Source organism: Gorilla gorilla, chromosome 5 (genome assembly GCF_029281585.2).
Source record: "Gorilla gorilla gorilla isolate KB3781 chromosome 5, NHGRI_mGorGor1-v2.1_pri, whole genome shotgun sequence".
Taxonomy (NCBI): domain Eukaryota; kingdom Metazoa; phylum Chordata; class Mammalia; order Primates; family Hominidae; genus Gorilla; species Gorilla gorilla.
In genome coordinates, this window is record NC_073229.2 from 56,712,508 (window position 1) to 56,729,958 (window position 17,451).

At 41.5% G+C, this 17,451-nt stretch overlaps 1 protein-coding gene across 2 annotated transcripts in view; it reads left to right on the top strand.

The window, feature by feature from the left end:
• Window positions 1–17,451, top strand: part of DNAH8 (dynein axonemal heavy chain 8) — a 394,484-nt gene that overhangs the window by 299,277 nt on the left and 77,756 nt on the right. For both annotated transcript variants that reach the window (XM_063707575.1, XM_019030248.4), the window contains exons 77-81: window positions 2,108–2,213; window positions 4,497–4,749; window positions 5,321–5,511; window positions 12,019–12,140; window positions 16,005–16,123. In XM_063707575.1, coding sequence (XP_063563645.1) covers window positions 2,108–2,213; window positions 4,497–4,749; window positions 5,321–5,511; window positions 12,019–12,140; window positions 16,005–16,123 — 791 coding nt within the window. The remainder of the gene's footprint in view (window positions 1–2,107; window positions 2,214–4,496; window positions 4,750–5,320; window positions 5,512–12,018; window positions 12,141–16,004; window positions 16,124–17,451) is intronic.

A 17,451-nucleotide genomic window follows, 5' to 3' on the forward strand; every position in this document is an offset into this window, starting at 1 on the left:
AAGCCTCCTAGGTAAGGTTTACAGGTCCTGCTATGAAGTTTAGCAAGAGTCCACTGTGCTATGATATCTGTTTTTCCATATCCAGAAAAGGAAGCTAATATGATTTCATTTTGTCCATGTATTCCTATACTGCCACCCAGGGGTGACCATTTTAATGAAAATGACTAACTGGTTATTTCCCTGCAAATACAGCAATGCTCTTTATTGCCCCATCAAATCCTGCCACCCTGTAAGTACAATGGCAATAACACTAGTCTTGGAGTTGGAGGACAAGGGTATTAGGCTGTTTTAACACATAGCTAGTTACTGGCAGAGACCGGCCTAATACCCTTGTTATTCAGAGTTCATATTTCTGGGTCCTTGGCTTTTCCAAATGTAAAATAAAGAAATTGGACTAAATTCAGCACATTTCAGTTTGACAAATATTTATTGGGTTGAGTTTCTTCTCTACAAAGCCACAAGATAAGTACTGTCAATAATACAAAAATGAATAGGAAAGCTTATGTATCTGTTTTCTAGATGCATAAACCATAGTTGGAGGGAAATAATCTACTGATAGATTGTGATACAAACTACATTAGAGGCCAGGCGTGGTGGCTCACCCCTGTACTTCTAGCACTTTGGAAGGATGAGGCAGGTGGATTACCTGAGGTCAAGAGTTTGAGACCAGCCTGGCCAACATGGTGAAACCCCGTCTCTACTAAAAATACAAAAATTAGCCAGGCGTGGTGGTGCACACCTGTAGTCCCAGCTACTCGGGAGTCTGAGGCAGGAGAATTGCTTGAACCTGGGCGGCAGAGGTTGCAGTGAGCCGAGATCACACCACTGTATCCTAGCCTGGGCATCAGAGGGAGACTCCATCTCAAAAAAAACAAAACAAAACAAAACAAAACAAAAAACACGCACAGAAAAAAATCACAAAAAAACAAAAAACAAAACAAACTACATTAGATGTACAGATAAAGACTGTGCCATGGCTTTTGATTGACTGGTTCAGGAAGACTTTCTGAAAATGATGAAATTTCTGAAGCAATTTTCCCAGAAACCTTCCCAAATAAGTTTTAAAACACCTTCTTTTAATGTAATTCTAAGTGCAGCATGTGATTCTGTATAAAATCAGAAGAAAAATGTTGTAAGGAATATTATTGAGATTATTGAGATTTCGATGTAGACTCTGTGTTTAGTGAGAGTATCAGTGATACCGACACATCGGTATCAGTGTTAAATTTCCTGAATTTGAATATTGGGCTACGCTTATGTAAAAGAATGACCTGGTTCTTCAGAGATTTGCTAAAGTGTTTAGGGGTAAAAGGACATGACATCCACGAGTGATTCAGCAGTAATAATAATGATAACAACAATAACAATAATGACAACATTATGTATTCTATAGAGATATAGTGATAAAGCAAAATTTGATTTGGTGAATCTAAGTGAAGACTATATGAAAGTTCCTTGTACTAGGCTTGCAACTTTTTGAATGCTTGAAATTTTTTCAAAATATAATTTTAAAAATATATCATTTTATGTAAGAAGAAAAAAACCCCTGTAAACATTCAAGTTTGCCCTATGTAGAAGGAGATACAAATAAAATGGAAAATGGGTTTGTATTGGCAATTGGCTGTGCCAAACCAGGTACCTGGTGCTCCCGTAGGAACCAGGCCAAGAGCTCACATTTAATCTGGGTAGCCCCTTGGTTTCTTGGTATTATTGCCTTTTTGTTTCTACTTGTTCTGACTGCAAATAAAGATAGCATTTCTTACAGAAGCAGTGTGGGAACAGGGCCAAGAGAATGGGACATGCTATTTATAAACTTAAAGCTGGCAAGAGAGCTTGGGGTAATTGGGCAAAATTATTTAGCAGAATTGTCTGGTGCCTGCCAGTATAAGTGCTGTGGACTTAATGACAGTAGGCATAATTTTAAAAAAATTTCCACAGAAACAAAAATATGGATAGATAGATTTGGATAATGATAGTAATTTCTTCTGCCGTTCAAAAGGTACTTTGCTTTAAACTTTTAAAATTGTTAATAAACACTAGTGAGTTGGGTTTACTGTAATAACTGGTAATTATAGTTCCAATGTTATTTTTTGTTTTTTAATGACAGGAGTTAGAGGCTGAGAGGGTTAAACTTTTGGAGGATGTTACTTTTAATAAGCGGAAGATGAAAGAACTTGAAGATAACCTCCTCTATAAATTAAGTGCTACAAAAGGTATTGTGTTATTAAGAAGTAATGAAATAATGGATTCTGAATAAGGATTTCATTTACACTCTTTTCAATGCCCTCATGACTATAGATGTTAGGAAATACTCATGTTATCAATGCAAAAACAAGCAAGGCAATTTCCATCTAGACATTAAAGAGGGACGGCAGAGAATCTGATTTTTGAATTAGCAAATAGAGACTGAGCATCTGAGAATAACACAATTTTCTTGATATAATTGCTTTCTCCTGAGAAAAATTAGGGCTCCTGATAGAGCTAGATAACTCATCATAGGTTAATTTGCTTGCCCCAAAGAAACTAATGTGCTCAATCTATTTTTTTTTTTTTTTTTTTGAGACAGAGTCTTGCTCTGTCTCCCAAGCCAGGCACGGTGGCTCATGCCTGTAATCCCAGCACTTTGGGAGACCAAGGCAGGTGGATCACCTGAGGTCAGGAGTTTGAGACCAGCCTGGCCAACATGGTGAAACTCAATCTATTTTTTTTTCAAATTGACTCTTTCATTTGGCATTGAAATGCAGTTACTGCAATGGGTTATGACACATGTAATCCATGTCAGAAGAGCTTGGGTATCAAAGGCCCAGCTTACCCTGTACTTGGCTTGACCTCCCACTTTAGATGGGAAAGACAGGTTCTCCTCTGGGCAGCCAAATCATCATGCCACACCTCAATTTGAGGATGTACTCTCTCTGCAATATATAAAAAGAAAATTTTACCCAAAGAAAATAAAATCAACAAACATATTGTTCTGTAGCAGACAAATCACAGCAACCTGAATTCTACTACGTTATTAGAAGTGAATGAATACTTCACAACTGCACCTTAATCCCGGGATGTTATTTAAACAAGTCCGACCTTCCAGAAGTACTGTACCTTTATGGTGAGCTTAGTGAAAAGTCCTTTTATCTGCCTACTCGCACTGCTCCCGCTAGTGAAGTTGTCTGTTTCTTGGTCCAGTGACTCCTCCCAGCCATTTGGGATACCCCTGGGCATTAAAAATATAGCAAGCAGAGCTGAGGGCTGCTCCCCTAGTCTAGCCAAGAGTGTGCTGGATCAAGACCTCTTTCCTTGAGGTTAATCCCAATTTGGACTTCCACAGTAGACAGCATACCCGTTGGAGTAACACAGCCCTTCCTGCAGCACTTGTCTGCCATCCAGAACTCTAGGGTAGGCCAGAGTGCTGCTGTTCGCAGATATGGGAACTGTTCGCAGATATGGGGACTGTTAGCTCAGTACATCCAAGGTGTCTTTCCTTAGATTTTAATTAAAAACCAAATTCATTGTCATAAACATGCACTATTTCCATTAAAAACAATAATAAAAAAAAGGATGAGTTCATGTCCTTTGCAGGGACATGGATGAAACTGGAAACCATCATTCTCAGCAAAGTAATATCAGAATAGAAAACCAAACACTGCATGTTCTCACTCATAAGTGGGAGTTGAACAATAAGAACACATGGACACAGGGAGGGGAACATCACACACTGGGGCCTGTTGGTGGGTAGGGGTCTGGGGGGATGGATAGCATTAGGAGAAACACCTAATGTAAATGACAAGTTGATGGGTGCAGCAAACAAACATGGCCCATGTATATCTATGTAACAAACCTGCACGTTCTGCACGTGTACCCCAGAACTTAAAATATAATTTAAAAAAATAATGAAAGGCAAAACTAAAAATAAAATTCGAGTTTCTCTTCCTGGTGAGACATTTTCACTATACCCAATTTGCTCTTGTTAGAGACAGAGGGATTAGAGTTTTCTATAGCAACGACTGTTCTACTAAAGCAGTGTGAGGAGCATACCATTCAACAATCAGCATGACAGTCAGCCCATGTGTGAAGTGTTCAGGTTAGCTACACCCTGAGACAAGCAGCGTGGACAAGCTGTGACACTTTGAGGAGAGCCACCAAGATGACAGTGGGTGTGAAGCCTATCACATGGGGAACAGCAAAGAGCACTGGAGACGTGATCATTGTATTGAGACATGTTAAGACCCAATCAAATGGGTCTTTTGCTTTATGCACATGTTTAGGCAGAGCGGGGGATAGTCTGTCAGCAGGAATGTTTAGAAGGCTTCAGGTATTGGGTGGTAGTTGGACTAGAAGCTTTCTGGTGTCTTAAGATTCTACTGTACCAGTAGTCTTCCTGACTTTGGAGACATCAAGTTGAAAGCTAACAGCGTTTTTTTTTTTTTTTTTTCAGAAGAGATGTATCTTGCTTTGCAAGTTTCCCATCTTGTGTACTACGGTTTTCCTGTTTTGAATTTCAGGCTCATTGGTAGATGACGAATCTCTCATTGGTGTACTTCAAACTACCAAGCAGACAGCAGCTGAGGTAAGTGAAAAGTTGCATGTGGCTGCAGAAACTGAGATCAAGATCAACGCAGCTCAGGAGGAGTTCCGGCCCGCAGCCACCCGCGGAAGCATCCTCTACTTCCTCATCACAGAGATGAGCATGGTCAACATCATGTATCAGACGTCATTGGCCCAGTTCTTGAAGTTATTTGACCAGTCCATGGCCAGGTGAGTCCTCACTACCTTCATCCAAAAGTGGTAACTTAAAAGTTTGCTTGTATTTCTACTCTTTTAGAAATTGCTTTTTCACTATTCACAACAGCAGAGACATGGAATCAACCTAAATGCCCATCAACAGTAGAGTGGATAAAGAAAAGGCGGTACATATACAACAGGGAATACTATGCAGCCATAAAAAAGAATGAACTCACGTCCTTTGCAGAAACATGGTTGAAGCTGGAGGCCATTGTCCCTAGCAAACTAACACAGGAACGGAAAACCAAATACCGCATAGTCTCATTTATAAGTAGGAACTAAATGATGATACCACATGGACACATAGAGGGGAACAACAGACACTGTGGCCTGTCAGAGAGTGGAGGGTGGGAGGAGGGAGAGGATCAAGAAAAATAACTAATGGGTACTAGGCTTAATACCTGGGTGATGAATTAATCTGTGCAACAAACCCCCATGACATAGGTTTACCGACGTACAAACCTTCATGTGTACCCCTGAACTCGAAAGTTTTTTAAAAAAAGAAATTGCTCTTTGCTTCTTTGATTCTTAAAATGTATTTCAGATCTGAAAAGTCACCACTACCTCAAAAGAGAATTAAAAATATTATCGAGTACCTGACATATGAAGTTTTTACATACTCCGTCAGAGGCCTATACGAAAACCACAAATTCTTGTTTGTACTCCTCATGACCTTAAAGATTGACCTTCAGAGAGGGACAGTTAAGCACAGAGAGTTTCAAGCTCTCATTAAAGGTAAAGTGTGTGGGATACAGATGTGGTGTGTGGAGGATGTTGCTTTTGATATGCTCTTTGATATACCATAAACCCATTTCTGTGATACGGTAGAGAAATGATGTTCTAAAGAAAGTTTAATTAAGTTTTATTTTTAATACCTTTTTTCTGTTTTTCATTTGTTTTGCCCTAGTTACTTAAGATTCAGGCCTGTGCCAACTCAACTGAATGTTGGTATTATTGTAGTTATTGATATAACTACATTCAGTTTATTCACTGCTGCCCATGCCAGGAAAAGTGATACTGGTGATGGCTTTCTTTAGCGGGAGAGCCATTCCCTCAGCAAGGGAGTATAATGATTTTTCAGACTGCAAGAAAAGGTTCACTTGTGTTTCATATTTGAAGTTAATCCTATTCATTGCATATCTCCATATTAAAGGTATAATTAAGGAGACAAAAAAATGGAATTTTCATTTCAGTTTAGTTACACGAGTATTTACTGAGCACATGTTATGTAAACCCACCACGCTAGCTTTGGGGATGTTAAGAATAAACCAGATATTGCTTGAAAAGAAATAATAACCTCAGAATGGGGTTAAAGATAATTTAAAAATAACTCCAGAGTAAGGCAGAATCACCTAAGTGCTATAAGAGAGCTAAGAAACAAGTGTTGAGTCTAAAAGGAGGGAAAGATTACGTGTGGTTGGTGAAATCAAAAAAAGTTTCTTAGAAAATATACCTTTGTGGGTTAAGCCATGAATTGGGGAACTATTTGGTACGTGGCAAAATGTTTCAATCTTTTTCTTGTGTTTTTGGCTCTTTATATATGATTTAACCAATTATTTTCTGGCTCCCCACACCCCAAAAAGAAAGTGGCATTTGAGGTGGACCCTGAAGAGGTAGAAATGAGGAAAACATTCCATGCTGAAATGGAACAGCATGAGAAAGGGAACGAGTGGAGAACATCTAAGTTGTAAGAATCAGTCTGGTTTTGTTGAAATGAAAGGTGGATATGGAGGCATACTGAGAAATAGAGCTGGACATGTAAACTGGTGACATACTGCGGAGAGCCTGGATTCCTATAGGAAGGATTTTCTTGATCTGGGAAGAAACAGGGAGTTGTGTAAGGTGGTGACGTGATTGATCATTATGGTCATTTAGGGAGGTGAGCTTGGCACACGTGTAAGGATCAAAGAAAAGAGGTTCAAGGGAATCTCTTTCAATCTTCCTAACTGCAGGAATACATTCCTAACCTAGCGTAAAGGCAATGGGAATATACAGGGAGATAAGGGTATAGAGATTAGGGAAGTAAAATGGCAAAACCGATGCATACAAGAGCCAAGAGAGCATGCAGAAATGAGTCTATGATTTCTGGTCTATGCAGAGATTTCTGGTCTGGTGGTTGGAAGAGGAGTTGGTTTGAGGAGGGTTGGAGTGGGGGATTGCTGGATGTGATTTTAGGACCTGTTTAGTCAGAATCAGAATAGGCCAGGTTTTGCTGCCATAAAAACAATCTCAAAATTTCAGTGACTTAACACAACCAAGGTGTACTTCTCATTCATGTTACCTCTCCAACATGCTGTTATAGTCACTCAGAAATCCACATTGCTTCCATAACTACTATGGCAGAAGGGCAAGGATGTGGCAGACTGTGCACTGGCTCTTAAAAGTTACCCCACAAGTGACACATGCCACTTACGCTCCTATTTCCTTAGCCAAAGCCAGACATGCAGCCACATCTCACTTCAAAAAGAGCAGGGAAATGCAGTTCCCCATGTGTTTGAAAGGCAGGGAAACAGTTTGTGACCAGCTCTTATGACTACAGACGTGAAATTTGAGCTATCCAGAAAACAATTAGAAAAGATAACCTAGGCCGGGCGCGGTGGCTAATGCCTGTAATCCCAGCACTTTGGGAGGCTGAGGCAGGCGGATCACAAGGTCAGGAGATCGAGACCATCCTGGTCACCTAAACTACAGGTTTAGGTGAAACCATGTCTCTACTAAAAATACAAAAATTAGCTGGGCGTGGTGGCATGTGTCTATAGTCCCAGCTACTCGGGAAGCTGAAGCAGGAGAATCACTTGAACCAGGGAGTCGGAGGTTGCAGTGAGCAGAGATCATGCCACTGCACTCCAGCCTGGTGACAGAGCGAGACTCTGTCTCAAAAAAAAAAAAAGGAATCTAGACAGTCCAAGAGAAGAGTCAGGCAGTTACAAAGATGGGGTACAGAAATAACAGCCAAAGCCATGGGAATGAAAGCTAATCTAGGGAAAAAATGTGGAGTATTTCTAACCCACAAGGTGATAGGACCTGCTATACTTTTGTCCTCTGCAGCCTATTTATAATAAACGAGCAGTCACCGATAACTTCTTACTCTTTCTCTACTTCATTTAATTCCTTCCTCAGATTCAGGTTAGATTACCACTGTGGAAACTTTGCAAACTATTTTGCATCATCTCTGAAATCTCTTCTTTGTGCCTTTTTCATGAACACAGGTTTTATTTCTGGTAGTTCCAAGGAAGTTGAAATGTATCATGTGGTTCATATTTTTTTCACAGGTCTAATGCACTTGTGGAAGTTGGTTTTTTAAGGCAGTGTGGTGTGGTACAATGAACACTATCTAGGGTGGGGAGGAGGCACTGCAGAGAGTGTCAAGATGTATGAGGTTTTGGTCTTGGGGATGCTTAAATAAAGTAAGTGAATTTACCCAATCTGGAAGCCTATTTTACCTCATTTCAAAAATCTTTAAGCCCTCACTTGGACTTGGGCTGCAGCCCTGGTATTGTAGGACGCAGAGCGGAGGGGTAGGGGACATTGAAGCATGCTGAAATCCAGGCAGCAGTGGCAGCAAAATGACCCCCACAATCTGGGGAAGCCTCATACCTATGCACCATGGTCTGAATGTTTGTGTCCCCTCAAACTTCATCTGTTGAAATCTTACCCCCACCCAAGGTGGTGGTATTAGCATGTGAGGCCTTTGGAAGGTGATTAGGTCATGAAGGTAGAGCTCTCGTGAATGGGGTTAGTGCCTTTATGAAAGAGGCCTGAGGGAGCTCACTCCCCCTCCCACCATGTCAGAACACCATGAAAGGAGCCATCTATGCACCAGGAAATGGGCCCTCACCAGACATTGAATTCACCAGGGTCTTGATCTTGGACTCCCCAGCCTCCAGAGCTGTGAGAAATAAAAATTTCTGTTGTTTCTAAACCACCCAGCCTATGGTATTTGGTGATAGTGGCTGAATGGACAAAGGTACCATGCAATATGAGTGGAGGAGAAGTATACTTTTGAATCTTTCCTTACTGGTGAGCTGGCTTTGCTTCCTCAATGCCATCTGCTAATATGACCCCTGAGAAGGAGGCACATATGACATAGGAAGGAAGAAGTGGGAAACCTGGTGCCTGGGTCCACAATCGATGGTGGGAAGGAAAAAGGAGGTCAGAGGTAGAAAGAGGAGGTCAGGTGCAAAGATCTTCATCTCTTCCTTGCCTCCTGAGGGAGCTGAGAAGGGGAGAGTGCTGGAGAAACTCCCAGATAGGAGATGCCCCTGCATTCTGCCCAGTGTTACACCCACCATGGAAGCAGGGGAATGGCTGGATGGGTGAGCCTGAGGTTTGGCAAGTAGGAATGTGGCGATATTCAAGGGTCGAGAGGGCTGGCACACAGCAGAGACTGGAGGTCAAACCAAAAAGCTGTAAAGAAAGAGAACTTTGTACCTGCAGACAAAGGACTAATGCCAGGAGCTGGGGCAGTGGATTGCAGCCCACGGCCCCGACAGATAGCATTTGTTGTAGCTCATAGGATACAGTACAGGGACCCAGCCTGCACCTGAGGTGTGGGAAGCCTGGAGGGCAGCCTGCATACCTGAGGCATGCTCGATACTAAGACATAATCCCACCCCGTCTCACCTCTCCCACCTACCAACCAGGCAGACCAGAGCTACTACCTGAAAGAGACTGGGTTATTTGAAAGAGGGTGGGTAAGTCAGAGGAGACTGAGAAACACGGCAACACAGTGGGGAGGGAATTCATCAGGGAGGATTAGATTTGTTACAGAAAAATAAAGAAGGCTGAACACATGGGTTGTGGTGTGAGCACATCTGTGACCCCATTTCATGAAATTGGAGTCAGGGAGAACTATACTGTATAGGGCCAGGAGAGTCAGTGAGAGGAGTTTGGATTTAATTTAGTTGGCAATAGGGAGCCATCGAATGTTTTATGAGCAGGGATGTGGCATGAACAGAACAGTGCTTTAAGAAGATTAATTTGGGATTGTATGATAGGTTGATTGACAGCAGTACAATTGGCTCAGCAATAAACGAGTTTTTCTTTTTAAACAAAACATAAAATTTGTTTTGGTTTTGAACTGGCTTACATTTTGACTGAATTATCTTTAAAAGATGGTATGACTTTGTTTTTAATGTTTCTTTACAAAGTTAACAAATATGATCCTTAGATCACAGATACTTTTAAAAAATCATTTTGAACTCAATACTTAAGGGGGAGAATGGAAGAGTTATTTATCCTAGCAGAAATGTTTGATTTCCCAAGAGTGACAGGTTTTTTTTGTTTGTTTGTTTCAATTACTACTTGCTTTCTGCAATATTTGCAAGATGCCTTTGACTTTCTTCTTCAACCAAAAATGTCAGAACACCTTGAAAAATGAAATGGATACCAGGCACAATCCTGCATTATAGAGCAATGGATTTGTCTTTCTTCCCTGTCTGGTTATTTTAGAAAGATACTATCTTTCTTTTGTCATAGACTGTGTACAAAAAGACACCTTAGGGGGTCTTTTCTTGCCTTCCAAACTGGACTGAACCTGGGCCTTCGAAGTGGGGAAAGAAAAAGAGAGAGAGAAAGAATGTCAGAACAACAGCTAATGATTACATAGCTCTTATTATTATTCTATACTGTTCTAGGTACATTAATGTATTTAACCTTCACAGCAGCCAATCTGGTAGATTCTATCAGACATCCACTTGGCAGATGAGGAAACTGAGAGGGATTCATGTTTTTTTGTTCAAGTTTATGCAGCTAATAAGTGGCAGAGCCAGGATATTTTGGGGAATAGGAAGGGCTGTCATTGTTCTGGGTTAGTTTAGGAAACACAAAGGTAGCTTAGATTTCTTCTCCTGGTGTCTCTAAAGCTCAGGATTACATGAAAACATTTCTTTGGAAACAACCAAGAAGAAAAGGGGTGAGTTTGTCTCTGTGCCAGGCCTGCAGGTGGCTCTCTCTAGTGGCTGCTTCTCCCACCAGTGACTCCTACATTAGCAATACTGGTGCTCCAGTGAGACCTGCTCTGTCTCCAGGTTGCAGAGGGGCCGACAGTAAGAAGAAGGTTTACACATTGTTCTAAAGGTGTTGTTGCATTCAGAGCCACAGATTCCCAAGTCCCCTGTGGTGAAGCAAATGGGTTTACATGAAAAAAGTACTTTAGTTCATACAGCTACTCAGGACGATGCTAGATGGGGAGAGCAAAGACCTGTAGTTCCCCCAAGCCCCTTTTTGGTCCATGAGTTGATTTGTGAACTGGAAGGAATGATGAGTTCTTAAGGAAGATGATAATATTTAAAAGTTAAAGAATCACCGCTTTGCATGCATCTGAATTAAACAACAGTGGAGCTGGAATTATTATGATACATTACTAAAGACATGCAATAGAGGAATTTTGAAATTGTAAATATCATCATGTATTTCACTGGAAAATGCTGGGTATGCCCATTTGGCCTGAGATTTGCTTCAGAATATGATCAATGCTGTAACTCATTCTCCACTGGACTCAAGCTCTGTAAAAGCAAGGGCCTGGTTGGGTTTTCTGTGCTATATCCCCCAGTGTCTGGAACATGTCAGATACCTGGAGGGCACTCAATAAACATTTGTTCAATCAATGAATGGATAAATGATTTAAATATTAGTCATCCACTAAAAAACCCATAGATCTATTATATCATTTCCTCCTTCACTTCCTTCTTTATTCTGTCCCTCTTTTTATCCCTGGTATATGTTTCTCCCACCCTCCTTCCTTAACCCTAACCCGAACCTTAACCCTAACCCTAACCCTAACCTTAACCCTAACCCTAACCCATCCATGTCTTTATCTATCTGTTTGACCTGGTAACAAGTAGTATTTAATGGCAAGCTTCTGGAGGAGTAATGACTAAGAAGTGATATTTAAAATCCACACATGAAAAGATCAACATATTCATTGATATCAAAATTATAAGTTTTAGGTTGTTAAAAAATAAAAAGCAAACAAATATAATCACTTGAGAAAAATTCTTTGCAGGGAAAAATGACAGAGTTGTTATTTGTACCTTATAAGATGGTATAAATCAGTAAATAAAACACCAAGACTTGAAGGAAAGGTACCAAAAAACCCTCACATTTTCTGTAATATTATTATTTTCCAATTTTCCTATATTTTCAGTAATGTGGCTGTTTTGCTTTTATTATTTGGAAAGTACATTTCTAGAAGTGAAGTACAGGCTTACCCAATTCACCCCATCTGACGCTCTTCCCCAGGGGGAGCAGCTCTGGATCTGAAAGCCTGTCCTCCCAAACCCTATCGCTGGATCCTTGACATGACTTGGCTGAATCTTGTGGAGCTGAGTAAACTTCCACAATTTGCAGAAATTATGAACCAGGTAATACAATAAAGGACTGGTTGAAAGTGCAGATCTGCAAACCCAAACATACCTGGGCCGCTTAAACTGGGGCTTCCTGGCAGCAATTCCTTCACCCAAAAAAGTCAACCCAATAGTTTGGATTTGAGGCTCTGTGGCTGTTCGGGAGAGATCTTGGACAGATGGACCTCAGGGTTAACCTCTTCATAGTTGCAGGCAACTATGTTTTCCTCCTGTGTGGTGGGCATGGGTCATTTTTGTATGCCTGTTTGAGTTGCTGCTGGAATCAGAACCAGTAGATGGACCCTTTTATTGTAGACGACTCATGCTTTTACACTTTAACTTCTGCCTATGATTAAGTGATTTGTGCAGATTTGAATGTGAGTCAAATTAAGAGGTTGAGGTCCCTCTAAAAAATTAATTATTTTAGTGGTGAAATGTAATGGTGAAAATGGAGAAATAGGTACCGATTTGCTTGTTGTTTTTTTCTTATTTGAAAATGTACATTGATTACTGTGGATTAATTGTTGAGTCAGTTGTTACTGGAAAACAATCATGAGACTCAGAATAAAGATAGCTGTTTCTTACTGGGATCTGTTGGCTGCAACTGCCTGTCACTAATGGAGCCTGCAGCTTCCCAGTGTCAGATGCCAATAATCATCTCTTTTCTGTGGCTGCTAGTGACTGACAGATGGGGCCATAGGTAGACTGCAGGTTGTCAGAGCCTCATGCTGTAATCACCAATCCCCTGCCCAACATACTGTGTTAGCTGCCTCTGTTTGTTTAGTGGCATTTCTGAAACATTGTGTAGACTCTACCTATTCAGCCTGGTTGGGTCTGAGTCAATTGGATAAACTCTCTGGGTTCCATCTGTGGATAGACAGTGAGCTTTGTTTTGTAGTACAACCACAGATGAGTCCTCCAAGCCCAAACAAATGCTTGGAAAAAGAAAGTGATCTTGGGCCGGGCCCAGTGGTTCACGCCTGTAATCCCAGCACTTTAGGAGGCTGAGCCAGGTGGATCACGAGGTCAGGAGTTTGAGACCAGCCTGACCAACATAGTGAAACCCCGACTCTACTAAAAATACAAAATATTAGCTGGGTGTGGTGGCGGGTGCCTGTAATCCCAGCTACTCGGGAGGCTGAGGCAGGAGAATCGCTTAAACCTGGGAGGCGGGGGTTGCAGTGAGCCAAAATCGCGCCGTTGCACTCCAGCCTGGGTGACCGTGTGAGACTCTGTCTTGGGGGAAAAAAAAAGAAAAGAAAGTGATCTCGGTCTGGTCAGAGATTGGGTAAGGGAGATAGTCAAGAACCACTGGAAAAATCACTCGAAGCCCACGCCCTCTAATGACGGTTTATATTGATACAAGGATATTTATTATTGTTTGCCTCTGCCAACTAGTTTTTAACTACTCATGAGGTAGAATATAGTAGCTATTACTACTTACTATGGGATAGGTACTTTGCAACAATAACCCTGCCACAGAAGGGCAGAGTTATTGACCCTAATTTATAGATGAGATAACGGAGATTCAAAGAGTTAGTTAAGTACTTGCCCAAGAGACCATTGCCAATAAGTGGCGAAGCTCATGCTCTTCCCATGCCATCATGAGTTATTTCTCTCCCACTCCTCTTACACCACCGATTGGGCCAGAAGTGGGGTGAGGGGCAGTTCTCAGGAAGGTTGCAAAAGTTCAGCGGAGACCTGCAGTCAGGTGGCCATCAGTCTGGCCTGCCTGTGGGAAGGAAGGGAGGAAGCAGAAGATCAATCTCCCAGCTGAGTGGATGTCAGGAACTGAAATATAATAGAGCAGCTGCCCTGACCTTGGCATCCCAGGCCAAGGGTCAGGAAAAGGAATGAGAAATGGAGATGGACATCCAGAGGCTGGAAGTCATCTTATCACCTATCATGGCTGCAGCTCACTTTGAAACTCTACTGTGGTCAAGTCAAAATTAGCAGGTGGAAAGTCAGTAGGTGAAGAATAGTCATCTGCTTTCTTCCTGTGCCTCAGCTACAGTTGTGGAGGAGGCCTGTGGGGGACACTGTGGGCAGGGGCAAGGTAGGGCTCGCAACACCCAGGCCCTGGCATGCAGGCATCTTCTTTGAGGGCAGCCAACCAGAGAGAGCTGCTGCAATCTTCAGGAGATAGATGGCAGTTGTGAAACATTTCAGAAATCCTCTTCTTTTTTTTTTTTTCTTGAGATGGAGTCTCACTCTGTTGCCCAGGCTGGAGTGCAATGGCACAATCTCGGCTCACTGCAACCTCTGGCTCCTGGGTTGAAACAATTCTTTTGTCTCAGTCTCCTGAGCAGCTAGGATTACAGATACACACTGCCACGCCCAGCTAATTTTTTGTATTTTAGTAGGGACAGAGTTCCACCGTGTTGCCCAGGCTGGTGGCGAACTCCTGAGCTCAGGCACTCTGCCTGCCTCTGCCTCCCAAAGTGCTGGGATTACAGGCATGAGCCACCATGCCAGGCCAGAAATCCCCTTCATCTTTTAGTGCCCCAGGGACAAAGTGGGAGCAACTGAGTTGCAGAATAACTGTTCTGTTATTAATTTATACTCTATCTGTATCCTGTATGATGAATTGTTCACACCACAGATATGAGACTTTGGACAGTTATTTAACCTCTCTATGCCTCAATAAAAAGTAGGGGTCATAGAGGAAAAAGTGTAATCCTCAGGTCTGGCATAGGGCATCTGCTATGTAAGCCTTTGCTATTTGCTATTATTGCTTACTGTGGATTTTTTATTTTAATTTTAATTTTTTTATTTTTTTGTTTTTGGGAGGGAGTTTCACTCTTGTTGCCCAGAGCTGGAGCGCAATGGCACAATCTTGGCTCACAGCAACCTCTGCCTCCTCAGTTCAAGTGATTCTCCTGCCTCAGCCTCCCGAGTAGCTGGGATTACAAGCATGTGCCACCACGCCCGGCTAATTTTTTTATTTTTAGTAGAGACAGGGTTTCTCCGTGTTGGTCAGGCTGGTCTCGAACTCCCGACCTCAGGTGATCTGCCCGCCTCGGCCTCCCAAAGTGCTTACAGGCGTGAGCCACCGTGTACTGTGGCTTTTTTAAAAGCACACTTACAAACACCGTCTAAATAACCCAGCCTGATTGTTGCTGAAGAGCAGGGATAGGCTCAATAATCTATAGTTTTCGTACTTAGTCTTGATGGCACTTGGGCGTCAGTGAGCACCTTTTAATGCCTCTGAAAACCTGAAGTCCTTTTCATGCTTCTGAACAATATTTAAGACCAGCTGTTGGAGAGACTCTTTTCGTTATTAGGCTTTAGGTCTCAAGGTGGGGGATCACTAGGAAAATAAAAGTTTTGATTTTGTCATCTATCATTATTTTTAAGTAGAGATCAACATTTAGAGGTTGGGTTATCAGAATGGTCTGTTAGTGGTTCTCAACTGAAGGTAATCTACCCACCCCCAGGGGCATTTGGCCATGTCTGGAGACATTTTTGATTGTTAGGACCCGGGTGGAGGGTGCTACTGGCATCTAGTGGATAGGGACGCTGCTAAACATCCTACAATGCCCAGGACAGCACCCCCCACAAAAAAAATTCAGATCCAAATGACAATAATACCAAGCTTGAGAAACCTTGATTTGTGTTTCTTCTGGCCCAATCATTTGGTGCAGTTGACACATGATCCTAATTGTAGCGAATAATGTAGGAAAATAATGGAAGAACTGGAAGGGAATAGTAATATCCGCGTTATTCAAGTCATTGATCCTGAAGAAAGGTTTAAACTGTGCTGTTATGCTTGAAAAATTATCTGCCTATAAAGAATGACCCTCTCAGGTGATTCAGAATCCTTTCTAATATATTCCAATTACATATAGTTCTGTGGCTTGCTAATTGGCTTGCTTCTTTTAGATATCTCGTAATGAGAAGGGGTGGAAAAGCTGGTTTGATAAAGATGCTCCAGAGGAGGAAATTATCCCTGATGGATATAACGATTCACTAGATACCTGCCATAAACTTTTACTTATCAGGTGAGAACAGGCATTATCAGACCTAGAAGCATCACTCATAATATTGCTAAATTACAGATTTTATCTCAGTGAGTTTACTTCACTATATCACTGTCATTGAAAGTAACGGCAAAAACCACAATTACTTTTGTGCCAAACTAGTATTATAAGAAATGTATGTACTTCCAAATTATGGTTTTGGATAGCAGTTCTTCAGTTCCTTGACAAGCAAAATAAAATGGTGATGGTGACAGGGAATGATGTATTTTGACAACGTATTAATGATAGTGCTTTTAGCAAAAAGCGTGAAAAATATGCTTTTATTATTCACTTTGTTCATGATTTACCATTGAGTGTAAATCAGTTATTGTTGAATTTATTTCTTTAAAAAAACAGACCTCACAAAGTTACAAGACAATTAGCTTATAAGCTAAAGTTAAATTGCATTTGAGAAAAAAAACCAATAATATTGCACTGAATTTGAAATATATAAATGCTACTTTTGGCTATAAAATGGAAACAAAAGTTTGAAACTGATGTTAAAGAAGAAAATCGCCCTCTCTTTTCACTTTTTACATTTTCTCAGTATCCAGTAACTCAGAGACCTTCCACATTGAAAAAAATCAGTGCGTGTGTCTGCTTGTGTGTGTGTGTGTGTGTTTGTATGGTGGACGGGTAAGGCAGAGGAGTAAAGCAGGGGAGATGAGACCCCCACATGAAAAATGAGAGGTAGAGTTATTTTGAAGCAATTTTTTTTCTTTTCTAATGTTATACACCTAAGTTTGCACTTCTTAGAAAAAGCTGTTTCTTAGATGTTGTCACCCTTCAAGAGTGACCAGAATAAATGCTAATGTTGACCTCATTGTCCACAGAGTATGAAAAGGCTTTTTTTTTTTTTTTTTTTTTTTTTTTTTGAGACAAGAGTCTCACTCTGTTGCCCAGGCTGGAGTGCAGTGGCATGATCTCGGCTCACTGTAAGCTCCGCCTCCCGGGTTCACACCAGTCTCCTGCCTCAGCCTCCCGAGTAGCTGGGACTACAGGCGCCTGCCACCACGCCTGGCTAATTTTTTGTATTTTTAGTAGAGATGGGGTTTCACTGTGTTAGTCAGGATGGTCTCGATCTCCTGACCTCGTGATCTGCCAGCCTCGGTCTTCCAAAGTGCTAGGATTACAAGCATGAGCCACTGTGCCTGGCCAGGGCTACTTAGTTTTATTGGAACAAATGTGTCTATTTTTTAATCCGTCACTTAAAAATTAGATCTATGTCAAATAGTGCAATCTAGTAGCACCAAAAAAAAAAAGTCTGTGGGGCTTGTCTGTGCTTTACCATATCAGTATTAAATGACACT